At 38.5% G+C, this 25,697-nt stretch overlaps 1 protein-coding gene across 7 annotated transcripts in view; it reads right to left on the bottom strand.

The window, feature by feature from the left end:
- Positions 1-25,697, bottom strand: part of FOCAD (focadhesin) — a 504,358-nt gene that overhangs the window by 317,084 nt on the left and 161,577 nt on the right. For all 7 annotated transcript variants that reach the window (XM_069088078.1, XM_069088080.1, XM_069088077.1 and 4 more), the window contains one exon: positions 20,441-20,545. In XM_069088078.1, coding sequence (XP_068944179.1) covers positions 20,441-20,545 — 105 coding nt within the window. The remainder of the gene's footprint in view (positions 1-20,440; positions 20,546-25,697) is intronic.

The following is a 25,697-nucleotide window of genomic DNA, read 5'->3' as shown; positions in this document are numbered from 1 at the left end:
AAACCTCAAGGATTTTCAGTTCTTCCCAGCTTAGAAAGAAAGGAAATTAACAGAAAAATCAATCCTCAGATAGTAGGGCAGAGGATTTACAGAGGGAACTCTGGAAGAAATGAGAAAAAGAAGAGAATAGGGAAGATGCAAGTCATCCCTTGGTGCCAGCAGGACCATGGCAGCTATGGATGTCTAGTACATCTACTCTTCCAAATAGATGACCTCTACTTGGACAAAGAGTGAGGTGTATGGTGTGTGGTTGTATGTTTTGTGAAGGGCACCTCCTCCAATAACAGAAGCATTAAGAGAAAAAAAAAAAGGCAAGGAACAATCTCTACTCCACTGCTGCCTCACTTTTTCTAAACTTTGGTTTTAAAAAATCTGGTTAAATAATACATTAATTGGACTTGACACCATTTCCAATAAATACCTATGCTTGACCATGTTCTCTTATTGCCTAGTGTTCCTTTGTGGCAACAATGCAAAATGCGGGCCACACTAAAGACAAGGAGACCTTTCCTAAAGCAAGGCTAGAAGCTCAACCACCAGCACATTGTTAAAGAGTGCTGTGCTCTATAACTGGGGGCCTAACACAAGCCACTTGAAAATGATAATTCCAAGGTCAGAATTGCTACAAACATGGAAAATATTTTGTATCTTTTCTATAAGACAAAAAAGCCTGAGAATAACTAGATGCTACATAAGTATACTTCCCCATACTTTCTCTGCCCTGACAAATAAACCAAAGTTCACTCTCAATGAAATACAAGTACCTAAAAGATACTTCGGTTTATTACCAAAAAATAAAAAGAGTGGCAGTTAGGTGTACAGCACCAGGAGCTGCATAAGCACTTAATGTTAACTGACTGAAAAATGAAGGACAGAACTATTTTCAACCCTATTCAATTTCAAAACCCTCCTCACCAACAGAAGAGGGTTTTTGCTTGATCTTCATCCAGCTCATACCCTGTAACCACAGGTTATCTCACAAGGCCAAGCTGGGCCCTCTTCTCTTCTTCCTCTATACTATTTCACTTGGTTATCTCATCAGCTCCCATGGATTTAATAATGATTGTTACATGGATGATTCTACTTTGATGATGTTCTAAGCTCTCTGCTGACCTCCAATCTCACAACTCCAACTGCCTTTCAGGCGCCTCATACTGAATATCCAGTAGACATCTTTTTTTTTTTTGGTCTTTATTAATTACTTTTAGTTTACAAGATTCATTATCACAACTCCTTCAGTTTCAATTTTTCTCTCCCTCCCCCTTCTCTCCCACCATGGCAGCATGCAATCAAGTATCATATCTACAAATACTTTCACATTAGGCATTAGTCAGGTTATAAAGGATTGTAACAGATGGAATGAAAAATGGGAAAGAGAAAGCAAAACCAAACAAGAAAACGAAAAAGGCAGGTAGTTTGCTTCAATCTGGATTCAATCTCAGTTCTTTCTCTGGATATACACATCTCTCTACATTATGAGTCTTTTGGGATAGACTTACGACTCTGGATTGCTGAGAAGAGTCCAGTTTATCAAATGTGGCTCTACTCTACTTACTCAGCATCAGTTTGTATAAGCATATCCAAGTAAATATGAAGTCCATCTGCTCCTCATTTCTTATTGCACAATACTATTCCATAACATGCATATACCACAACATGTTGAGTCATTTCCCAATTGATGGGAACCTCCTTAATTTCCAATTCTTTCCTACCACAAAAAGAGCTACTATAAATATTTTTGTAAATATGGGTCTTTTCTCACTTCTATGATCTCTTTAGGATACAACCCTAGAAGTGGTATTGCTGGATCAAAGGGTATGAAATTATTTATAGCCATTTGGGCATAATTCCAGATTGCTCTCCAGAAGGGTGGGATCAGTTCACAACTCCACCAGCAATGCAGTAGTGTTCCAATTTGCCCACATCTTCTCCAGCATTTATCATTTTCCTGTTTTATCATCTTAGCCAATCTGGCTGGTGAGATGTGACACCTCAGAGTTGTTTTGATCTGCATTTCTGTAATCAATAGTGATTTAGAGCATTTTTTCATACGCTTATCTTTAATTTCTTTAATTAATTATTTTAATTATCTTTAATTTCTTCCTCTGTAAACTGCCTGTTCATAACCTTTGACCATTTATCAATTGGGGAATGACTTGTATTCTTATAGATTTGACTCAATTTTCTGTATATTTTAGAAATAAGTCCCTTATCAGTGACATAGCTTGTAAAAACTTTCCCAATTTTCCACCTCTCTCTTAATCCTGGTTACATTGGCTTTGTTTATACAGAAGCTTTTAAATTTAATGTAATCAAAATTATCCATATTGCATTTTATAATGCCCTCTAATTCTTGTTTGGTCATAAAGTCTTCCCCTCTCCACAAATCTGACAGGTAAACTATTCCTTGCTTTCCCAGATTGCTTAGAGTATCAGCCTTTATACCTAAATTTTTAATAGGAATGGATGTTATATTTTGTCAAATCCTTTTCAGCATCTATTGAGATAATCATGTGGTTTTTGGTAGTTTTATTGTTGACATGATCAATTATGCTGATGGTTTTCCTAATATTAAACCATCCTTGCATCCTGGAATAAATCCTACCTGATCAAAGTATATTATTCTTGTGATAAGTTGCTGTAGTCTTTTTGCTAATATTTTATTTAAAATTTTTGCATTTATATTCAAGAGGGACATTGGTCTATAATTTTCTTTTTCTGTTTTATCTCTTCCTGATTTAGGTATCAGTACTATATTTGTGTCATAAAAAGAATTTGATAAGACTCCTTCTACACTAATTTTCCCGAATAGTTTGTAGAGTATTGGAATCAATTGTTCTTTAAATGTTTGATAGAATTCACTAGTAAATCCATCTGGCCCTGGATATTTTTTCCTAGGGAGTTCACTGATGACTTGTTCGATTTCTTTTTCTGAGATGGGGTTATTTAAGTAATTTACTTCTTCCTCAGTTAATTTGGGCAACCTATATTTTTGTTAATATTCATCCATTGCACTGAGATTGTCAAATTTATGTGCATACAACTGGGTAAAATAACTCCTAATTATTGCTTTAATTTCCTCTTTGTTGGTGGTAGGTTCACCTTTTTCATTTTTGATACTCATAATTTGTTTTCTTCTTTCTTTTTATTATCATATTGACTAAGGGTCAAACAATTTTATTGGATTTTTCATAAAACCAGCTCTCAGCTTTATTTATTTATTCAATAGCTTTCTTAATTTCAATTTTATTAATCTCTCCTTTGGTTTTCAGTATTTCTAATTTAGTATTTAATTGGGGATTTTCAATATTTTTTTTTCTAGCTTTCTCAATTGCATGCCCAATTCATTTACCTCTCTTTTCTCTAATTTATTCATGTATGCACTCAGGGATATAAAACTTCCCCTAAGAACTGCCTTTGCACATCCCACAAATTTTGGTATGTTGTCTCAGTACTGTCATTCTCTTGAATGAAGTTACTGATTGTTTCAATGATTTCTTGTTTGACCCACTCATTATTTTTTTTTAAGCAATCGGGGTTAAGTAACTTGCCAAAGGTTACACAGCCAGTTATTTCTGGGTGTGGTGCTGAGTATCTGAGCCTGGGATTCGATCCAGGTCATCCCGACACTGGAGCCGGTGCTCTTACTTGCTGAGCCGCCCCTAAGCAATTGGGGTTAAGTAACTTGCTCAAGGTTACACGGCCAGATGTTTCTGGGTGGGTGCGAAGTGTCTGAGCCCGGGATTCGATCTCCAGGTCTTCCCGACACTGGAGCCAGTGCTCTTACTCACTGTGCTACCTGGCCGCCCCAAGACCCACTCATTATTTAGGATTAAGTTGTTTAGTTTCCAATTAGTTTTTACTCTGTCTTTCCATGACCCTTTATTGCATATGATTTTTATTGCATCATGATCTGAGAATGATGCATTTATTATTTCTGCCTTTCTGCACAGAATTGTGAGGTTTTTATGTCCTAGTACATGGTCAATTTTTGTGTATGTGCCATGTACTGCTGAGAGGAAGGTATATTCCTCTTTATATTTCTTTTTTATCTGTCATACCTACCCTCTCTAAAATTCTATTCACCTCCTTAACTTCTTTCTTGTTTATTTTGAGGTTGGATTTATCAAGCTCAGAGAGGCGGAGATTAAGGTCTCCCAGTAGTATAGTTTTGCTATCTATTTCTTCCTCTAATTCCCTTATCTTCTTCTCTAGGATTGTGGATGCTATACCACTTGGTGCATATGTTAAGTAATGATATTGCTTCATTCTCGATGGTGCCTTTTAACAGGATAGTTACCTTCCTTATCTCTTTTAATTAGATCCATTTCTGCTTTTGCTTTATCTGAGGTAAGGATTGCCACCCCTGCTTTTTTTACTTTAGCTGAGGCATGATATTTTATTCCAGACTTTTACCTTTGCACTGTGTATATCCCTCTGTTTCAGATGTGTTTCTTGTAAACAGCATACTGTAGGATTATGATTTTTAATCCATTCTGCTATCTGCCTCCGTGTTATGGGAGAGCTCATTCCATTCACATTCAGTTATGATTATCTGTTTCTTTCCCTCCATCCTCTTCCCTCCCCTGTTAATGCTTATATTTTTCTCCCCTTCTCCCTCCCCCCTTAATAGTTTTCCTTTTGACTACCACCTCTCTCAGTATTCCCTTATCAGCCCCCCTCTCTTTTCCTCTCCTTCCCTCTTCTTCCCTCCCTACTAAACACCCACCTCTTTCATACCCCTTTCCCCCTCCTACTGCCTGTAGGGTATTTTCATACTTAATGATGTTATTTCTTCTTCGCACCAAGAGTGACAGAAACAAATCTCATGCGAACCTCCTCTCCCTACCCTCTTTCCATCTAATATGATATGTTTTGCATCTCTTCTTCAGAGTCCTATGCTTAACTGGTTGTTATTCCCTCCTTGTACCACACCCAATAAGAGAAAAGTTCATATAATACTCATCTCCCTCCCTTCTTTTCCTCCGCTATATTGTTTTTATGCCACTTCGTGTAGCATAATTTACCCTCTTCCATTTCATTCATTACTCTTCTTCCATTGCAGTCCCTTTTTAGCCCTTAATTTTTTTTAATCGTCATTTTGTGTAATTTATACTCATACCCTCTACTTGTCTATAAACAGTTTGCTCTTATTAAATAACAGAGAGACTGTGTGTGTGTGTGTTCTCCTTGTTTACTTTTCTACGTCTCTCTTACATCTCCTAATTGGAGGTTGAATTTTCCATTGAGCTCTGACTTTTTCATCAGGAAGGTCTGGAAATCTGTTATATCGTTGAATGACCATCTCTTTGCCTGGAAGAATATGCTCAGTCTCGCTGGGTAGGTGATCCTTGTTTGTAGTCTGAGCTCTTTTGCCTTGCGGAAAACAATTCCACGGCCTCCCATCTTTCAGTGTAGAGCCTGCGATCCTCACTGTGGTTCCTGGATATTTGAATTATTTCTTTCTGGCCACTTGAAGTATTTTCTCTTTTACCTGGTAGTTCTTGAGTTTCACCACAACTTTTCGAGGACTTTTCAATTTTGGATCTCTTTCAGCAGGTGTCTGGTGGATTCTCCTGATTTCTATTTTACCCTCAGGTTCTAGTATCTCAGGGCAGTTCTTCCTTAATGAGCTCTTGGAGAATGTTGTCCAGGCTCAATTTTTCATCATGATTTTCTGGTAGGCCTATGATTCTCAGGTTATCTCTCCTGGATCTGTTTTCCAGGTCAGTTATTTTTCCATTGAGATATTTTACCTCTTTTTCTAACTTTTCATTCTTGTTGTTTTATTTAACTAATTCTTGGTTCCTCATAGAGTTATTTGTTTCAATTTGGTTGATTTTGGTTTTTAGCAAATCATTTTCCTTGGTTAGTTTTTGGAGCTCCTTTTCCATATCATACACTTTTCTTTTTAAGGAGCTATTTTCTTCATTATAATGTTTTTCTAATTCTGCAATTTTGATTTTAAAAGAGTTCTTCATTTTGTCTTCTTTCTCTCTCATTTGGTTTTCAAAGTTCCTTCTGAGCTCATCTGGGAGAGCTTTCTGTGCTTGGGACCCTGTTCCCTGTTGATGTTTCAGCTGTGGGTGTGGAGTCCACATTGTCTCCCCCTGAGTTTGGTTCCTCCCTCTGAGGATAGTAGGACTCCAGAGTCTTTGTATTCTACTTTCTACCTATTTTGAGGCAGGGCCCTAGCCACGCCCTTCCTCTAGGGTTCCCAAGCCTTTCCTGTTGAGGGTTTTGCCCTGGGGCAATAGTTACTATGTTTGAGGTGGGGATGGGGGGGGAGGGGGTTGGAGCAGGCAGGGTTCACTCTAACATCCTGGTCCTTGGAGGTCCTGATTTTAATTTCTGGGCTATGGAGTCGTAGTCCCAGGAGTATTTGCTGTCCTGGACAGGGGTCCTGCATTTGGTTCTTACCTTGCTCTTTCCAGTCCCAGCCCTTTGGTGAATGGCCTGGTAGTGGCCCTTGTGGTTGGTGGGACAACTTGCCCCCCTACTTGGTCAGGCCGCCTCCCTGCCTGCCCTGTGCTGTTGCTTCCCAGCCTGCCCCTATGCGCAGTGCCTTCTCTTCCCAGCCTGACACTTCCTGTCCTGCCCCTGTAGACATCTTAAATGCAATGTATCCAAGACTTTCCCAGCTCCAAAACTCCCTGTTACTATACAGAGCAACGCCATCTCCCCAGGCAGAATCACAACCTAGATGTCATTCTCCTCAGTATCTTTCACTCTTTATTCAATCTATTACTGAGGACTGTCAATTTCACCTCTGCAGCGTCTCTTTTCAATAAGTCCCCCTCTCGGGATGCCCATCAATTGGGGAATACCTGAACAAGTTGTGGCATATGAATTTAATGGAATATTATTGTGCTATAAGAAATGATGAGCAGGCAGATTTCAGAAAAACCTGGAAAAACTTATATGAACTAATGGTAAGTGAAGTGAGCAGAACTAGAACATTGTACAAAGTTATAGCAACACTATGTGATAATCAACTATGGTAGACTTAGCTCTAAGCAGCAATGCAATGATCCAAGACAATTCCAAAAGCCTCATGATGGAAAATGCTATCCACATCCAGAGAAAGAACTATGGAGACTGATTGCAAATCAAAGCATACTCTTTTTGCTTTTTTTTTTTCTTTTTCATGGTTTTTCCCTTTTGTTCTGATCCTTCTTTTACAACATGAAAATATGTTTAACATGATTGTACACGTATAACCTATATAAGATTGTTTACTGTCTTAGGGAGAACGAAGGAAAGGGAAGGGAGAAAAATGTGGAACTCAAAATCTTATAAAAATGAATTTTGAAAATTATCTTTACATATAATTGGGGAAAAAAATATGTCCCCCTGTCTCCTCTGATTCTGCCACCACTCTAGTACAGGCCTCATCACGTCTTGCTGGGACTACTGCAATAGCCTGCTGGAAGATCTGCTGGTCAAAAAGTCTCTCCCACTCCAAGCCTTCCTCCATATAGTCACAAAAGTGATTTTCCTAAAGCACAGCTCTGACCATTTAACTAACAGACACACACAGAACACTCCATCTTTTGTATATGAGCACTTTCTCTGGGTATTCCTCATGTGTGGAATGCTCTCACTTCTCTTATCTGCCTACTGGCTTCCCTCAAGTGCCCAATAAAATCCCATCTTCTACAATAAGCCTTTCCCAACCCCTCTTCATTCTAGTGCCTTCCCTCTTAGTTATTTTCTATTTTTCCTATAAATAGCTTGTTTGTGCATATTTGTTGTCTCTCAGAGAGATTGTAAGCTCCTTGAGTGCAAAGTATGATCCTTCTTTATCATTCTATATCTGCCAACATTCAACTGTTTCCCCTGATAGCTTGTCTTAGACTTGTCTTTGATTCCTCACTCTTCCCTTTCCCCAGTTATCCAATTATTTGCCAAATCTTTCCTTTTCTTCCTCCATAACATCTCTCCTGTCCTTTCTTTCCATTTACATGGCTATCATCTCAGTTTAGAACCTCATCACCTCTCAATTGGAATGCTGCAATAACCTCTCCTCATTGGTCTGTCTACCTCAAATCTCTCACCACTCACCATCCTACATATTACTGTCAAAATAATTTTCCTTAAATGAAGATCCAACCACATAACCAACTCCAGTGGCTTCCTTCCTATTGTCTCTAGAATAAAATATGAAATATTTTATCTAGCTTTTAAATTCTTTTACAACTTGGTTCCAACCTATTCTTGCAGCCGCCTTTCATATTACCGCCCCTCCCACACTACAATCTGGCTAATCAGCCTTCTCTAGGCTCCTTATACAGCACATCTTTCCTCTACTTTCATGATTTTGCTGTCCCTCCTCCCCCAAAACTGGAATTCATTTCTTTCCTTACCTCTACCTTTGTGGGGTTTTTTTTTTTCATTTAAAAAGTTCAAGCATTATCTTCTTTTTGAAGCTTTTCCTGACCACTTCAAATGAGCTAATGCCCTCCCTCACAAACTAACCAAGTTTCTTTGTACAAATGTCTATTCATTAACTTTATATTTACATAGTATGTTTTATGTATCTAATCTTGCCCATTAGAATGTTAACTCCTTTTCAGTAAGGATTGTTTCATTCATTGTACTAGTCAAGGCCTAAGACAGGCCCAGGTACAAAGTGAGCCCTTTAGTACTTGCTGATTCATTACCTTACACCAGAAGTTCCAAAAGTCTTAGTACAGTTTTAAGCCATTAAAGCTTAAATTATTTTAACAGCTCACTTAAGCTATTAAAGTTTTAAATTGCACTGACTTTTAGGACACTATAAGCTACAACTGAATTTGGCTTAAAAGGCATATAATAAAAAAAAACACAGTGAAAAAAGTACTTGAGTTCAATATCGCTGTTAAAAAGTCATCTTCAGAATTCTCTATCTTCTGGGTATTTAAATTTCTAACATTAGCTCTGCATCCAAGTAATCTCTACATATTATAACTCATTCACTGCACAAGCACTCCATTAGTTTAACTGTTAACTTCAGAGAACAGTATCAAAAGAACATGAATTGAAAGAAGGCATTTTCATATTTCTAAATTAAACCAATCCAGTACCACAAGCAATGACTAAGTGACTAGAGATGCATAAATTCTGGAACAGCTAAGTTACTGTTTATTAACTCCTTCATAAATAGATGAATGAAGGTTTAACACAGTATGAATAAAAAGAAAAAATGTTGATTTTTAATGTTTATTTAATGTTTAAATTTAATTTTAAAAATTTTATTTAATGCTTATTAAAGCATATGATAAAATGTCAGGCAAAAATACTGGCAGTAAGCCCTGAAGTGAAACTTTTCAAAATTTACAAAATTCTGCAGATTTCCACACCTTGCCTTAGTCACTGTCTCCCCCAGGAACCTCCCTCAGAGCGTGGGGCCTCCAAATCTTCTTACACTCCTCTCCAAGCTGGCCCCTTTCCCCATTAGGAAGTTGTTCCAGCGGCCTCTATTTTGGGAAGGACTCAGCTGTGCTTCTAACTTCGCAAATTTCGAAACTAGAAGTACTTGAACAGGTACTTTGGCTTCCTGTTCCCTCCCCCCCCATCCTTTTCAACATTCTCTTACATATTATCTGCCCCCAGAAATATAAGCTTCTAGAGGGCAAGATCTTTCTTTGCATCTGAATTTGCATCCCTGGTACTTAGCACAGTAGTGGCACTACCCAAAAAATGCTTTTTGAAGCCCCCCTGACGATTCATTAGGATATTCATTTGGGTTTTTTTGTCTAGTCATCAATAAACAACTTACAGGCACCCCCTATTATTTGCTATGCTGTACCATGTGAGATTTTGATTTCTAATTATTTAGTTAAAAGTCAGTGCAATAGACTTTGATTCAAAGAAATCCAATAAAAGGGGGGGCGGCTAGGTGGCACAGAGAATAGAGCACCGGCCCTAGAGTCAGGAGGACCTGAGTTCAAATGTGGCCTCGTACACAACACAAAAAACTAGCCCAAAGTCACTTGGGCAAGTCACTTAACCCCAACTGCCCTCCAAAAAGCAAAAAAAAAAAATTTAATCCAATAAAAGGTAATAACACAATTAGTAAACTCTCACTTAATTCAAGCCAACTAAAGGAAAACAGTCTGAAAAAGTAAAAAATGTCAATTATAGATTATGGTTAATACTACCCCACTGATTCAGATATCTGCAAGACTTGAAGTATGCTAAATGTAATTAGTATCTTTTCAAGCGTTCTATATGAATACTATTTTTAAACACTGCCTCACAACCACATCGACGTTATTAATTTGCACTATCTGTGAAGGTAGGGAATGCTACCTAACTTCTTAAGAATGATTGATTATTCTGAATGTGAAGGTCTGTGAACTAGTAAGACTTTCTTTCCTAGTTTAAAAAACATAAAGCATGTTAACGTTCACTGATACTCAACACTAAAATTCAATGCCAGAAACACTCGCAATTATTCATAATAATGCAGTCTTGCTTTAAACGAATCCTCAAGTATGACCAGAGCACATGTCTCAGTGGAGTTTTAAGATTTTCATACCCTTTTATACTTTAATACATGCCTCATCAGCTGCCTCTCCAAAGCTTGATGATAACTGTCACCCCACACACAGGCAAAAGGGCTGTAAACCAGCATGACATTTCTGTGCTTGAATCCTGTAATTGCAGCTCTCCTGAGGGGAGCCGCTCTTCAGACTCACCTCCCCAGTGTTTCTACCATCAGCACTCCCCCTTGAGTAGCTTCAGGCTCTAATACCCTCGATTACACTCCACTGATTTACAGTGCCGAGTACAAAAGCTTTGCTCACACCGAAGGGCACTTCATAAACATTACAGAGGTTATGCTGACTGCTGTAATTGATTCCGAGCCCCATAATGCAGTGGTTTTTCAAACTTTATGTAGCATCACCTTACAAACACACTTCAAAAAATAAAAAGAAACATCACATCCACACACTTTTCACAAAATAACCTATACAAATAACTTACTTTTTTATTTTTTATAATGGAAATCTTAATAGAAGGTATTTATTTCTGAACACATATGTAACATAAAATAATCATCATAATCTATTAATGGGATGGATGGACTTGTTTGAGAGGTACAAAGTTTCTTAAAATATGACATCATTGATCATATTGCTAATAATTATTCTCTTTTTATTTTTAAATTAAATTTGTTAATATGTCATTCTCACATCAGCTTTATTTTCAAATGTATCTCTTCCACCACCTCAACTCAGAGAGTATCATTTATAATAAGGTATGAAGAAAGGAAAATTTTTTTTAAAGTTTTGCAGAAATAAGGCACATAACAGCAAAGTTTGCTATTATATCCAGCATAACATCATGGGCCTCAACTTCTGCAAAGGAGCAGGGAGCAATGTCTTCTCACATCTCTTCACTGGAACCTATTTTAGTCATTATAAATTTTATTACAGCATTCAATTTTGATTATTTTGTTGTGGCTGTACTTTTCATTTATATTGTTGTATTCATTTTCCTGGTTCTGCTCTTTATTTTTCATTATTTCATTGAAATAAAAATGATGAATACTAATTAGCATGGAAAGACATATGAATATAATTTTTTAATAATGAGATCGATGTTTTCTGTTCATAAAAGCAAAAAAACCCTACAGAAATAACATTACAAACAATAGCAAACATTTTTATCATTTTGTTTGATAAACCAGACAATTCCTTAGTCACCTTTTGCCAAAAATAAAAAAATTTTTTGTAGGTTAAAACACTTATTCCAATATACCATCATAATTAAAGTCTATTATTTAGCTTTGTTCTGAAGGAGTATAAATAAATTGTCCTATTTACCAATAGTAAACAGGTTCCTTCTTCTTTTCAAGTCAAATCAATAAATATTTATTAAGCACTTGCTAAGTGTTAGAGGGGCAATGGCAAAGCTCTGAACTCCTCCCCTCCCATCTCACATAACTCAGATGCTTTCCAAAATCGTTTACTTCACCCATCTCACATGAGGTGGTATTCTATATGCAAAAGCGATCCTATTCTATCCATTCCCATCTTCTTCACCAGACTGTCTCTCACTTCCCTCACTTATCTTCAATCTCTTTCCATCTACTGGATCCTTCCATACCGTCAGCAAATACTACACTATCTCCTCCATTCACAAAATACCATCACTTGATCCAGTCATCCTACTAGGTACTGGTCTCTCTCCTCCCTTTCATGGCTAAACTCCTTGAAAAGGCCCCCTACAATCATTGCCTCAACTTCGAATGCTCTTACTCTCTTACCTCCCTACATTCTGGTCTCCAATCTCATCATTGAATTGAAATTGCTATCTCCAAAGTCACTAATGATATCTTAATTGCAAAATCCAATGGTTTTTCTCAATTGTCATCCTTCTTAATCTTTCTGCAGCTTCAGACACTGTTGATCAGCTTCCTATCCTAGATATTCTCTTCCTTCTAGGTTTTTGCAACATTATTCTCCCCTGGTTCTCCTCTTACCTGTATGACCACACCTAAATCTGCACCCACTAGCCACAGATATCATCCAAGAGTCTGTAATGGGCCCTTTTCCCTTCCCCCTCTATACTATTTTGCTTTATTATCTTATCAATTCCTCTAGATTTAATAATTATCTTGACAATGATAATACTCAAACATGTTTATCAAGCTCTGATTTCCATTCTCACATCTACAACTACCTACAGGACATGTCAAAGTGGATGTCCCATAAACTAATTTTAAACTCATTATTTTTTACTCCAAACCCTCTTTTCTTCCTAAGTTTCCTATTACTGTAGAGGGCACCACCAATACCCCAGTGACTCAGGTTTATAACCTAATTGTCATCCTTCCCACCTCGTTCTCTCATTCCCTCCATCCAATCAGTTGCCAAGTTCTGTCAATTCTTTCTTTGTAAGACCTCTTCTACAAAGCTTGTCTTCTCCTGACTTCGTCGTTGTTGTTCAGTAGTTTTCAGTCATGTCCAACTCTTTGAAATTCCATTTGGGGTTTTCTTGGCAAAGAAACTGGAATGATTTGACATTTCCTTCTCCAGACTGTTTTACAGATGAGGAACTGATGCCAATGGGTTTAAGTGACTTGCCCAGGGTCACACAGCTAGTAAGTATCTAAAGCCAGATTTGAACTCAGAAAGATGAGCCTTCCTGACTCCAGGCTCAGCACTCTACCCACTGTGCCACCTAGCTGCCTCTCCTGACATTACCATAAAGTGGTTCAGGCCTTCATCACCTCCTTCTTGGACTACTGCAACAGCCTTCTGGTTGGTCTCCTTGCTTCCAATCTTTCCCCACTTCAGTCATCCTCTATTTAATAATGCTTGTTTCTTTCTTTCCTTCATTTCAGCTGCCAAAGAGATCTTCCTAAAGGACAGGCATAACCATGTTATACATAGTTCAGTGGCTCCCTATTCCCTCTACCATAAAACATAAAATCTGTTGCATGGCCTTTAAGAGCCCTTCACAACCAGACCTCTTCTTACTTTTTCTGTCTTCTTGTAACTTTTCCCCATCTACATACTATGTGAGGCATCAGCCTCTTTGATGTTCCCTAAATATAACATTCCATTTCCTTAGTCCATGCATTTTTCTTTTTTTTTTTTTTTTTGCTTTTTGGAAGGCAATTGGGGTTGACTTGCCCAAAGTCACACAGCTAGTAAGTGTGTCAAGCATCTGACGCCAGATTTGAACTCAGGTCCTCCTGACTCCAGGGCCCGTGCTCTATTCACTGCACCACCTACCTGCCCCTCCATGTATTTTTTTTTAATTGCACTTAGCCTTGTTTATTGTACTATTGTAGAGCAACTTTTCATTTTTTCTGATTAATACTTTTTTTAAAGCAATTGGGGTTAAGTAACTTGCCCAAGGTTATATGACCAGTTTTGTGTGTGTGTGTGTGTGTTAAGTCTCTGAGGCCAGAACCAATCCCGGGTCCTCCTGACTCCAGGGCCGGCGCTCTTATTCACTGCGCCACCTAGCCACCCCCTGATTAAGTTAATAGTACAGGTTGTTGAGTATGGAGCAAACTCAAAGATAGTGGAGAAGAGACAGCAATCCAGTGGAACTCTGAATATTCTCCTCCAAAAAACTTTAAAATAATACGTCAAATCAAGTTCTGGAATGGCAGAGACAATAAAAAGTAAGGGTGAGACATTTTTCAAGCTCAAGACAACTTAGGAAGTTGGCAGGAGAGATCTGTAACACTGAGGTGGGGGCTGGCATGGAGAACACGTGCAGGAAACACCAGTGATGGGTCTTGGAGGTGGCTTTGATCAAAGCTGTTAGACCAGAGATGGTAAGGGGCTTGCACAACTGGTCAGAAAGGATTATAGGGCACCCTGAGCTGACACTGGGTACAGGAGTGGGAACTATTTGCTAAGTTTGTTGCCATAAGTAGTTCTGGGTTGCAGTTCCAGAGAGGAGTGCTTGTGGTTGGTCACAAGAGAGCAAGAGCCTTGGTCACAGCTCAGAGGCAGAGAGGAGTGTAGAGAAGTGGGGCCTTCCTGGGTAAAGATTGGAGCACACACTAGGAGATGAACAACCATGCCTTCCCCTGGATCACACCATCTTGGAAGCACCAAAAACTTGTAGATCCTTAGAACTAGCTCAATTCTTACAGAAGTGTCAGGCCTGTTTGGAACAAATTCCAGTATATTCAAAATGCAAGATACTATAGGCCACAAGTTGTGACCCAAAATCTCTATATTTCACCCATCCATGAATCCTTTGCAGAGGCTTTATTGCAGTGGTCTGGAAGAGAACTTGCTATATCTCCAAGGTATGCTAGCAGTTTGATCCTGGGAAAGTCACTTAATCTCTGCTTCAGTTTCCTCACCTGGGTTTCTTCTTACAATCCATGATTAAGTGAGGGACCTGGAGAGTGGTGGTGTTGGAGAGGAGGCAATCTATTTTTTTCCTTCAAGATGAAGACATAGGGCTCTCACTTTGTCCTTCACATATATGTGTTGATAAAGCTGCAAATGGCCACAGCTGCTGCTGTGGCTGGCGGCTGGTCAGGCCCACCTTCGGGCTAAAGCGTGGGGCTGGGCTCGGCTCCCAGAGCGCTGTGCTGGATTCCTGCCAGCCTGCTGGGATGTCCTCAGTGGGAGGTTACCTTCTCTGTGTCATTTTGTGGGTTCTGCAGCAACAAAGTTTGTTTAGAGTCCCCTTTTTTCATGGATTGGGGAAGGTGGAAGCCGGAGCCACGGGGAGGTTGTGCTTCTACTCCCCATTCCATGTATTTCCAATGGCAATCTATCCCTTGTAACTAGAACTCTCTCCTTTTTCATCTTGGTCTCCTGGTTTCCTTCAAAACCCAACTAATATCACACCTCCTACAAAGAAGCTTTTCACCATCCTTCTAGTACTAATGCCTTCTCTCTGTGATCATCTCCAATTTATCTTGTGTATATCTTATTTGTAAATACTTGTTTGCATGATGGTTTCTCCCAATGACTGTGAGCATCTTGAGAGAGGAAACTGATTTTCTGGTCTTTCTTTGTATCCCCAGTACTTAGCATTGTGCTATGACACTGAGGCACTTAATAAATGCATGTTGACTTGACCTAACTTGGCCTGAAAAACAATTTGAAATTATAATAGAAAAGTCACCAAATTATACATAACCTTTGACCCAGAAATAGCACTACTTAGGCATATGTCCCAAGGATAGTACCAAAGGAATAAAGCAAAAGGGGGAATCCACAGATAGGTAAGGACTGAAAAAACTGTGGTATATGAATACAAAAGTATACTGTTGCACCATAAGAAGGAACAAATAGGAAGATTCCAGGAAACTTGGGAAATTTTGAAAGAATATAAAATAAAGTAAGTAAACACAGTTTACACAATGACCATAATAATATAAAGTAAACCAACACTGAAAGTCTTTATAATTCTGCTCAGTGCACTCATCAAGAGAGATTTCAGAAAACTGATGGTAAAGCATGAACCCCAATCTTCAGCAAAGTGGTAGTAGACTAAAAGTATGGATTAGAACATAGGTTCAGCCAAGTGCCACTGCAGATAGAATGCTGGCCCTGGAGTCAGGGAAGACTCCTCGAGTTCAAATCTGGTCTCAGACACTTACTAGCTGTGTGACCCTGGGCAAGTCACTTATTAACCCTGTTGATATCAGTTTACTTATCTGTAAAACAGGTTGGAGAAGGAAATGGAAAACCACTCTAATATCTTTGCCAAAAAAACCTCAAATGGGGTCCAGAAGAGTTGGACATGGCTTAAATTACTAAACAAAAATAACAATTCGGGAATAGCCAATGTTATTAGAGCTTTAACGAGTGTAGAGGGGAGGAAGTGGATACTGGAAGGTAACAATGTTTTAAAAATAAGAATAGAGTCTATATAACTTTTTCTCAAATAAACAAAGATCCAATCATAAAAAATGCCCTTAAGTTATTTTTTGGTTAGTTAAAATGCCCATTTGCCCTGACCCAAACAACTTCAATAGAAAGAACCATGAATAAAATAAAATTTATTCTCAATGCTGGTCTTGGTCTATTAACTAACTTGGATGATGCTTGGAAGGAAGATTTATAAAAATTCATAAGTCAAGAGATACTAAAATCTACTCATTTACCCCCCCTTAAGGTTTTTATAAAAGCCAAGATGATTTAGAATGTAAACCCTTGATAACCTAAAGTAAAACTACTATGTCATTTAATCAAACCAATCCATGAACCAACAAACACAAAAGAGCTATATTTATCATTATTAGAAACTAAACTTTGTGTGTTTTCCAAACTTTTTCAAATTAATGATTTTCAATTTTACTTCTCACTCCAAAAATCTACACCGCAATTTGGAAAGTGACTATGCTTCTGAAAGTGGAAATCATATACAACCCTCTAATTAAAAGGAGAGCTAGGCAATAATATATGAAGAGAGTGTTTCCTTATTACAAAAGGAAAGCATCTTTAATGATTCTATTTAAGAGAAACCCTCATGCTTATACTTCATCACTATCAGTTGTGGGGAATATACTGATGGAAACATAAGATATACTGAAAACTAAGGTGACTGAATCCTCAGCAGAAGCTCAAAAGCACTGAATTTACTCCCTCTGTTGTATCACTTCAGCCCAAGCTGGCTGTCTTTTGCAAACATGAAGCAAAGACCTTTTTATCATATCATGTTCTCATTCTCTTACTCTCTCCCTTCTTTGAAGGATGGCACATTCTGGATGCTCCACTGGGCAAAGTTCCTATGGCAACACACACTGGTTACAAGGCATCTCCAGAATCCCACTGGTCACTAAATAGGGACTCACTTCTCAGCAATGACTTTCAGGAACCTCTCAGTTTATAATGAAGTTCAGTTTTATAAGCAGAAAAAAATTTCCCAGGACATCAGGATGCTTTTTAATACATTTTTCCCTTTTAGATCAGCCTGCTCTCCTATCACATTATCTCCTACACTCTATGGACTATATAGCATGAAAAATCATGGTGGGGAAGGGAGAAAGTGGGGGGAGCAGTGAACCCAGAGTCTAAAACCCCCAATCTGATTACTGGCTTTGCCACAACCTCTGTCACACTTAGCCTCTCTGGGCCTCAGTTTCTTTATCTTTAAAATTAGAATATTTCCTATATGCTGTGTGGCACACACCTGTAATCCTTGTTGCTTGGGAAGGCTGAGTGTGGTGGATGGTTTAAATTGAGAAGTTCTGAGCTAAAGCCAATCCTGTGTTCATACTAAGTCTCACACCAATATCATGAGCTGCAAAGGGAGAATGGAGATGAGAGGGATATGAAACAGGCTGCCAAGGAGGGAGAAACTGGACGAATTAGAAACATAATGGGTCAAAGCTTCTGTGTTTTCCCCATCAGCAGTAGGGTAGGGCCTGTGAGTGGTCTCTGTACTTCCAACCTATGTGACAGGAAGAACCCAAGCTCAAAAAAAAAAAATGAAATGAAATGAGGAGGGACTAAAACTTCCTATCTAAATCCAAAGCCTATGAAACTTAAGAAAAATCAGTATTCTTAAGTTTTGTCAACCTGGGCACAACAAAATCTTAAATAATCTCACAGTCAGGAAGCTCAAACAAATATAAATTCCTCCTGTTTCAAGCCTTGATCTCTCTTTTTACTTTTGGAGGTATTTTGGGATAACAACATGTTGTAAGACAGTCAATGCTATGGTGAAGTTGTGAACTGATCCAACCATTCTGGAGAGCAATTTGGAACTATACACAAAGGCTATAAAATTGTGAATGCCTTTGATCTAGCAATACTATTTCTAGGTCTGTATCCCAAAAAGATCATAAAAAAGGGAAAAGATCTACAATGTACAAAATATTTATAGTAGCTCTTTTTGTTGTGATAAAGAATTAGAAATTGAGAGGATACCTATTGAATGAGGAATGACTGAACAAGTTGTGGTATATGAATGTAATAAAATACTATTGTTCTAAAAGAAATGATGAGCAGACAGATTTCAGAAAAACCTGGAAAGACTTACATGAACTGATGTTGAATGAAGTGAGCAGTAACAGGAGAACATTGTACACAGTAACAGCAACACTGTACAACAACCAACTTTGATAGACTTAGCTTTTCTCAGCAATGCAATGGTCTAAGACAATTCCAAAAGACTCATAATGGAAAATGCTATTCACATTCAGAGAAAGAATTATGGATTCTGAATGCATATCAAAGCATACTATTTTCTCTTCTTGTTTTCTTTCCCATGGTTTTTCCCTTTTGTTCTGATTCTTCTTTCATATCACAACTAACATGTAAATATGTTTAATATGATTGTATACGTATAGCCTATATCAGATTGCATGCTGTCTTGGGGATGGGGGAGGATAGGGAGGGAGAAAAAAATTTGGAATTCAAAATCTTGTAAAAAGTGAATGTTGAAAACTAACAAAAAAATAAAGGAAATTATATTTGGAGAAAAAAAAAGAAAGACAGTCAATACTACCCTGATTTGGGCCTCTAGTGTAAAACTCAAATATTAACAGGGACCAATAAGCCATAAGTGCAAATCTCTGCATGTTGCAAACTGACTTAAAAAAAAAAATCACACATTAACACTATGTTTTATTGTATTTTTATTTTGTTAAATACTTCCCAATTATACCTTATAATGCATAGATTATATATGCATTATATATGATATACATATATATAATATACATATATTATATCTTAGGAATGTTGTGGGTCACATGTCTGACACCTCTGATTTAGACTACCAGTTCCTGTTTCCATAGAACACACGCATAAAACAACCTCAACAACCGGTTCTTCCCTTTATAAGCCAAAAGTCTCTTAAACCTACCAAAAAAGAAGAGACTCTCTAACCTCAGACACAGAGCTATCATTCTGGGCTACTAAACATAGTCCTGAAACATCCAAATGAAGTTCTTGCTAATGTGCATTTTCCAGAAACAAGTAAGCCAAACTACCTAACAATAGGTATACTGATAAAATGTTTCACTTCCCTTTTGTGGTTTATTGATCATTAAGAAAAAAAATGTGAACTTAAAATTTGATGTTGTTCAGTCATTTTTTACTTGTGTCTGACTCTTCATGACCCCATTTTGGATATTCTTAGCAAAGATACTGGGGTGGTTTGCCATTTCCTTCTCCAGCTCATTTTACAGATGAGGAAACTGAGGCAAAAAGGGTTAAGTGACTTGCCCAGGGTCATAAAGTTAGTAAGAGTCTGAGACTGGATTTGAACTCAGTTCTTCCTGACTCCAGGCCCAGCACTCTATCCACTGACTACGTAGTTGCCCCAAAACTTTGATAACAGATTTTGTAAGTTTTTTCAGTGAGGTTTCCCTAGTTTGCTTTAAGTCCCAGCTAAAATCTCACCTATAAAAAGCCTTTCCTCATCCCCCCCCCCCAATGCTAATAACTTCAGTTTGTTGATTATCTCCAAGTTCCTCTGTATAAAGCCTTTCTGTACATATATTTGCATGTCGTCACCCCCATCTTGGGAGCAGGGACTGCCTTTGGCTGGTTTTCTTTATCCCCAGTGCTTATAGTATAGTGCCTGGTACACAGTAGTGGGTTAATGGATGCTTGTTAACTGCCTGACTGGTACAAAAGAAAATAGCACTGGCTTGAGAGTTAGAGAACCTGTGTTCCTATCTCACCTGATGCTTACTATCTGTGTGACCGTGAGCAAATTATTCTACCTCCTTAGGCCTTCGGTTTCCTTATCTACAAAATGACTGACTACCTGATCCAATGAACCAAATTTTAGATGTTATAAAGAAGTTTTTAAAAAAGGAGGAAAAGGGGGCGGCCAGGTAGCACAGCAAGTAAGAGCACCGGCTCCAGTGTTGGGATGACCTGGGGATCAAATCCGGGCTCAGATACTTAGCACCACACCCAGAAATAACTGGCCATGTAACCTTGAGCAAGTTACTTAATCCCGATTGCTTTTAAAAAAAAAAAAAAGGAGGAAAAAAACTTACCTGATGCCATACAAATCCTTAAGAGCTTTCTCTCCATCCTTTCCTTCTTTGAGTGCTTGCATTTGTAATAACATCACAACAGCTTTTACCAAGCCATGTGTATTTCTGTAAAACAATATGAATACCTAGTAAATGATGGGCATACATACAGCATGACATCAGAGCGGCCATTCAAATCCAAAGCAATTCAATTCACATTTACTGAGTTTTTGCCATATGACAAGGCACAGTACTTGATGTCTTAATGTGGTTATGTATTGACAGAACCCATAAATTCTGGTCCACATAACCAGAGGAGAACAAATGGTAAGATGGAGAAATGACAGCAAAAGAAGAAACATATTCATGGAAAATTTATCACAGAATCCCTATCCCATATCACAGAGAACCCAATACAGAAGCACTAATTTATCCCACAGACAAGAAAACTAGTAAGTCGAGGGAACTGGGAATTTAGGTATTTTCAGGGTTGTGACAGGGAATTATACTGGTATGTTCAATTTAAATTGATGAACAGGAGGGAAAACCATCCTCAAAGTATGACCCTCAATAGGTTATGACCAGCAGGCTATGAAGTATCATTCCCTGGAGGAGAGAAAACAGTATAACTACAATCAGTATACTTCAATGGAATCTAGCCATCCAGTTACCACTCGCCTTCAAGACAGATGATAAATTGACACCAAAAAGTCAGCTCTAGCCTTATGATGACAGTTTTTGAATACTAGCTTGCATATACTAAGGTATCAATAAAATAATGGCTTATAATATAATCAATATAATGGAAATCTATACCATTGTTACTATTACTAGTATTATAACCCTCCACTAAAGTCCTAACCCAATATACTGCCATGGTACAAAGGTGACCTGACAGTCCTAAAAGCCATACAAATGGACACAAATTGTGGCTGGTTATACCAATTTGGAAAAGCTTCCAGGAAAGACATGATGATAGTTTAAACACCTGCCACATCAGGACCAGCCTAGTTAAATTCTGAGCCTTATCATTAGGTAGGCCACAGAGTGGGGAATTTTTTTATGGACATTTGGACATATCAGATTGTTCAAAAAGGTATTCAAACAACCCCTTGGTAGGGTGTGGTCCCCAAAGAAATCAGACAACACTACCAAATAATGGGATTGCTAATAACGCTTCATTTTCCTTTCTTCTAACCTCACAAAGTCAATTTTCTAAGCTATGGAGGGATTACAGCCTCTAATGAAAGCACAGATTCTGAAGTAAAATTATTACAAGTAGATACTCAATAAATTGATATTGACGGGGTATTCTGGTTATTGATGGGGAACTGGAAAACACATATATGTTTCGTATCCTCACAACTACTCTATTAGGTAGGTATTAGTATTACAGTCGTTTTACAAATCATGAAATTGAGTCTGAAAGGTTGAACAACTGGCCCATGGTCATCCAACTATGAGGCATGTGAGGTCCCTGAGATTCCAAACCCAGTGCTCTCTCTGCTGGGCCACCCAGACATTTCCTCACACAGTTCACTTTCTTTTCTTTTTAATTTATGGAATAAAACAAGCATTTCCACTTTCCACATTTTACTGTTTATTCACTGAAAATAAAATGTAATCACCCTGAGGTATAGGAGAAAGTCTGCTGGTTCTAGAATGCAAAGACCTGGGTTCAGATCCCACTTCAAATTATTTAACTTGTCGGAGCCTAAGTTTCCTTGTTTGTAAAATGAGGGCATAAGGCAAGATGGCCCCTGGGTTCCCTTCTAGTTCTGTAATCCTATCCTATCCTATCCAAAGTACCAAGGACAGTGCTTAGCAAACAGGAAACATTTAAGGTTCAGTCAATTGATAAGTATGGTACCAACACCAACAACCATAGAGCAGTCAGACTTTGTTATCTTTCAGGGGGTGGGGGCTGGGAGAGACGGGAGCATGGTGTACTGGATTTTGAGCCAGAGGACCTAGGCTTGTATCCAAACTGTCATTTTCTACCTATATGACCTTAGGAAAGTTATTTAGCTTCTCTAGGCTTCAGTTTCCTCTTTTGTAAAATGAGGAGACAGACTAGATGACCTCCAAAGTCCCTTTGAATGTTAAATTTATGATTTTATATTCCTAGATATAGTTTTCCCCTCTTTTGGAGCAATGATAAATAGCAAGGAAAACAAGGTTACAAGTACATAACTTGATGCATTTATCAAATAATAAAACAACTCTCCAACTTGTTTTTTTACCTTAATCCAATATATATAATATTAAAATCAATTTCAATTTCCTGAATTGAAGAGGCAAAAAAGGTAAACACTCAGTAAACAGAAATTTAACTGCAGAGATGACTAGGCAACATACAAACAATTTCGACACTTGAAAATTAACTCCCAAGAGAATAAAATCTTGGGAGAATTATCCTATTCTTCTGACTCTGACCACAGCAGTAATAAGGGTACCCATCTGAAAGAGGTACTTTTCTCTGTTTCCCTCCTCTTCTATTTGTTATGCATGAAAATCCACCAAGCACCAAAAGAAATTTCAAGACATATGCTTGTATTTCTCCCTCTATCAAGCTCTTGAAGATAAAGATCCCAGGGAACAACCTCTAACATGATGAAATAAGCAGGAAGGAGAAATAAAATACAAGCCCTGATCTTCAGACACAAGGAAGTTCTTCCAAAGTCATGTGTCCATCATGAGGCTGAGCTGTCCCATCAAGGGGAAGCTCTACCAGACACCATTTTAAAAATATTCTGCAGTAAACTACAGGCACTCAAAATCAAAGCATCATATATGAATACATCATCACTTTGTGAAAAGTGCTTGTTTTATTTGAAAAATTAAAAATAAAATTTTAAAAAATTAAGTTTAAAAAGTTACATCAGAAAAAAATTTTATATTGGTACATCTACTGCCTATAAGGACTAGGAAAATGCTAAAGTGTATAATGAGGTATGGGAATGGGATGGGATTTCATATGCCAAGGTAAGTCAAACACAAGTTAATTCAAGATCAAAGACCATTTGGTAGCAAACTTCCTAATAAGGTGTTAAACAGCATAGTTACACAGACAACAAGCAGGCCAAAAACACCTCTATGCAGCTTTACTAGATGCCTATACCTGACTGAAAGTAGTAAAGCAGGCATGGAGTCAAGATGGCAGAGTAGAAGCAGGACCTCCCCGCTGCTCCGGCTTCCACCTTCCACAATTCATGTAAAAAGGAGACTCTGAATAAACTTTGGAGCTGCAGAACCCACAAAATGACACAGAAAAGCTAACCTCCCACTGAGGACAGCCCAGCAGGCCGGCAGGAATTGGCCAGTGCAGTGCACTGAGAGCCGAGCCCAGCCCCATGCCAAGGATTTACCCCAAGGGCGGGCCTGACCAGCCGCCAGCCAGAAGGATCAGCAGCAGCTGTGGCCATTTCCGGATTTATCAACACAGATTCGAAAGACAAAGTGAGAGGTCAGTGCAGTCTGGACTTTGGGACACAGTAAGTAGGAGTGCATGGCTTTTGCCCACAGGGCAAGAAGCAGCTGAGACGCCAGCACACCAGCCAGCGCCACGTGGCAGCTTCAGCTCCTGGCCTGCAGAGTATAGGGGGACCAAGCACCAGTCTGAGGGATAATCACTCTTGCTTTAACCTTCTTGGATTTGGATTGTAGTCTTGGGTGGAGGTCCTGGGGTGTATGTCCAGCTTGCCAGAGCGTGTGGAGACCTCAGAGAGGGCACCCATCTAATACCTCCGGCAGCTGAGAAAACCCCAGCATTTGGGACAAAAGCTCCCCTGTCTGGTGGCAGAGGCCTACTGTGGCAAAAAGCCCAGGGGTCAAGTGACAGAGGGGCAACATGAACAGGCAAAGGAAACAAAGCAGACAGAAGATTCCAACATTACACTCCTATTTTGGGGACAAAAAGGAGCAAAGCATGGAACAGGAGGAAGACAGTGAAGTCAGAACTCCTGCACCAAAAGCTTCAAAGGAAAATACCATCTGGTTACAGGCCATAGAGGACCTTAAGAAGCAGATAAGAGAAGTGGAGGAAAAATTGGGAAAAGAAATGAGAACGATGCAAGAAAATTACGAAATGAGAGTCAACAGCCTGACTGAGGAAAATAACACCTTAAAAAACAGATTAACTCAAATGGCAAAAGAGGCTGAAAAAGGCAATGAGGAGAAGAATGCCTTAAAAAGCCAAATTTGCCAGATGAAAAAAGAATCTCAAAAGCTCAATGAGGAGAATCATGGCTTCAGAATTAGATTGGAGCAAATGGAAGCTAATGACTTTATGAGAAATCAAGATGCTGTTAAACAGATCCAAACAAATGAAAGAATAGAAGGCAATGTGAAATATCTCATGGGAAAAAACCACTGACCTGGAAAATAGATCCAGGAGAGATAATTTAAAAATTATTGGACTGCCTGAAAGCCATGACCAAAGTAAGAACCTAGAAATCATCCTCCAGGAAGTTCTCAAAGAAAACTGCCCCAATGTTTTAGAGCCAGAGGGCAAAATAGAGGTTGAAAGAATCCACCGATCACCTCCTGAAAAAGATCCCAAAAAGAAAACTCCTAGGAATATTATAGCCAGGTTCCAGAATTCCCAGATTAAGGAGAGAATATTTCAAGCAGCCAGGAAGAAACAATTTGAATACTGTGGAAACACAATCAGGATAACCCAGGATCTGGCAGCTTCTACACTGAGGGATCGAAGGGCTTGGAACATGATATTCCAAAGGTCAAAGAAGCTGGGATTAAAACCAAGAGTCACCTACCCAGCAAAACTGAATATCATGTTTCAGGGGAAAATATGGTCATTCAGTGGAATAGAGGACTTTCAAGCATTCTTGCTGAAAAAACCAGTTGAATAGAAAATTTGACATTCAGATACAAGAAGCAAGAGAAGCATGAGAAGGTAAACAGGGAAAAGAAATCATAAGGAACTTATCAAAGTTGAACTATTAACATTCCTACATGGAAAAACAATAATTGTAACTTATGAAACTTTTCTTAGTAGTTGAAGGGAATAGAAATATATATATATATGTCTATATATGAGGGTATATGGGCATATGAATACATATGTGCATGTATGTATGTATGTTTATAGGTATACATAGATAGAGGGCACAGGACCAATTTAACAGGAAGGGATGATACTTGAAATTAAGAGGTGAGAGAGGAATATAATGAGAGGAGATGGGGAGAGACAGAATGGGGTAAACTATCTCATATAGAAGAGGCAAGGGAAAATGGTTACAATGGAGGGGAAGAATAG

This window comes from Petaurus breviceps, unplaced genomic scaffold, assembly GCF_028583685.1.
Source record: "Petaurus breviceps papuanus isolate PSGF00001 unplaced genomic scaffold, PetGlider_PUasm1.0 184, whole genome shotgun sequence".
Lineage (NCBI taxonomy): Eukaryota > Metazoa > Chordata > Mammalia > Diprotodontia > Petauridae > Petaurus > Petaurus breviceps.
Note: the sequence above shows the minus strand (reverse complement) of the source record. Positions and strands in the feature narration are given on the sequence as shown.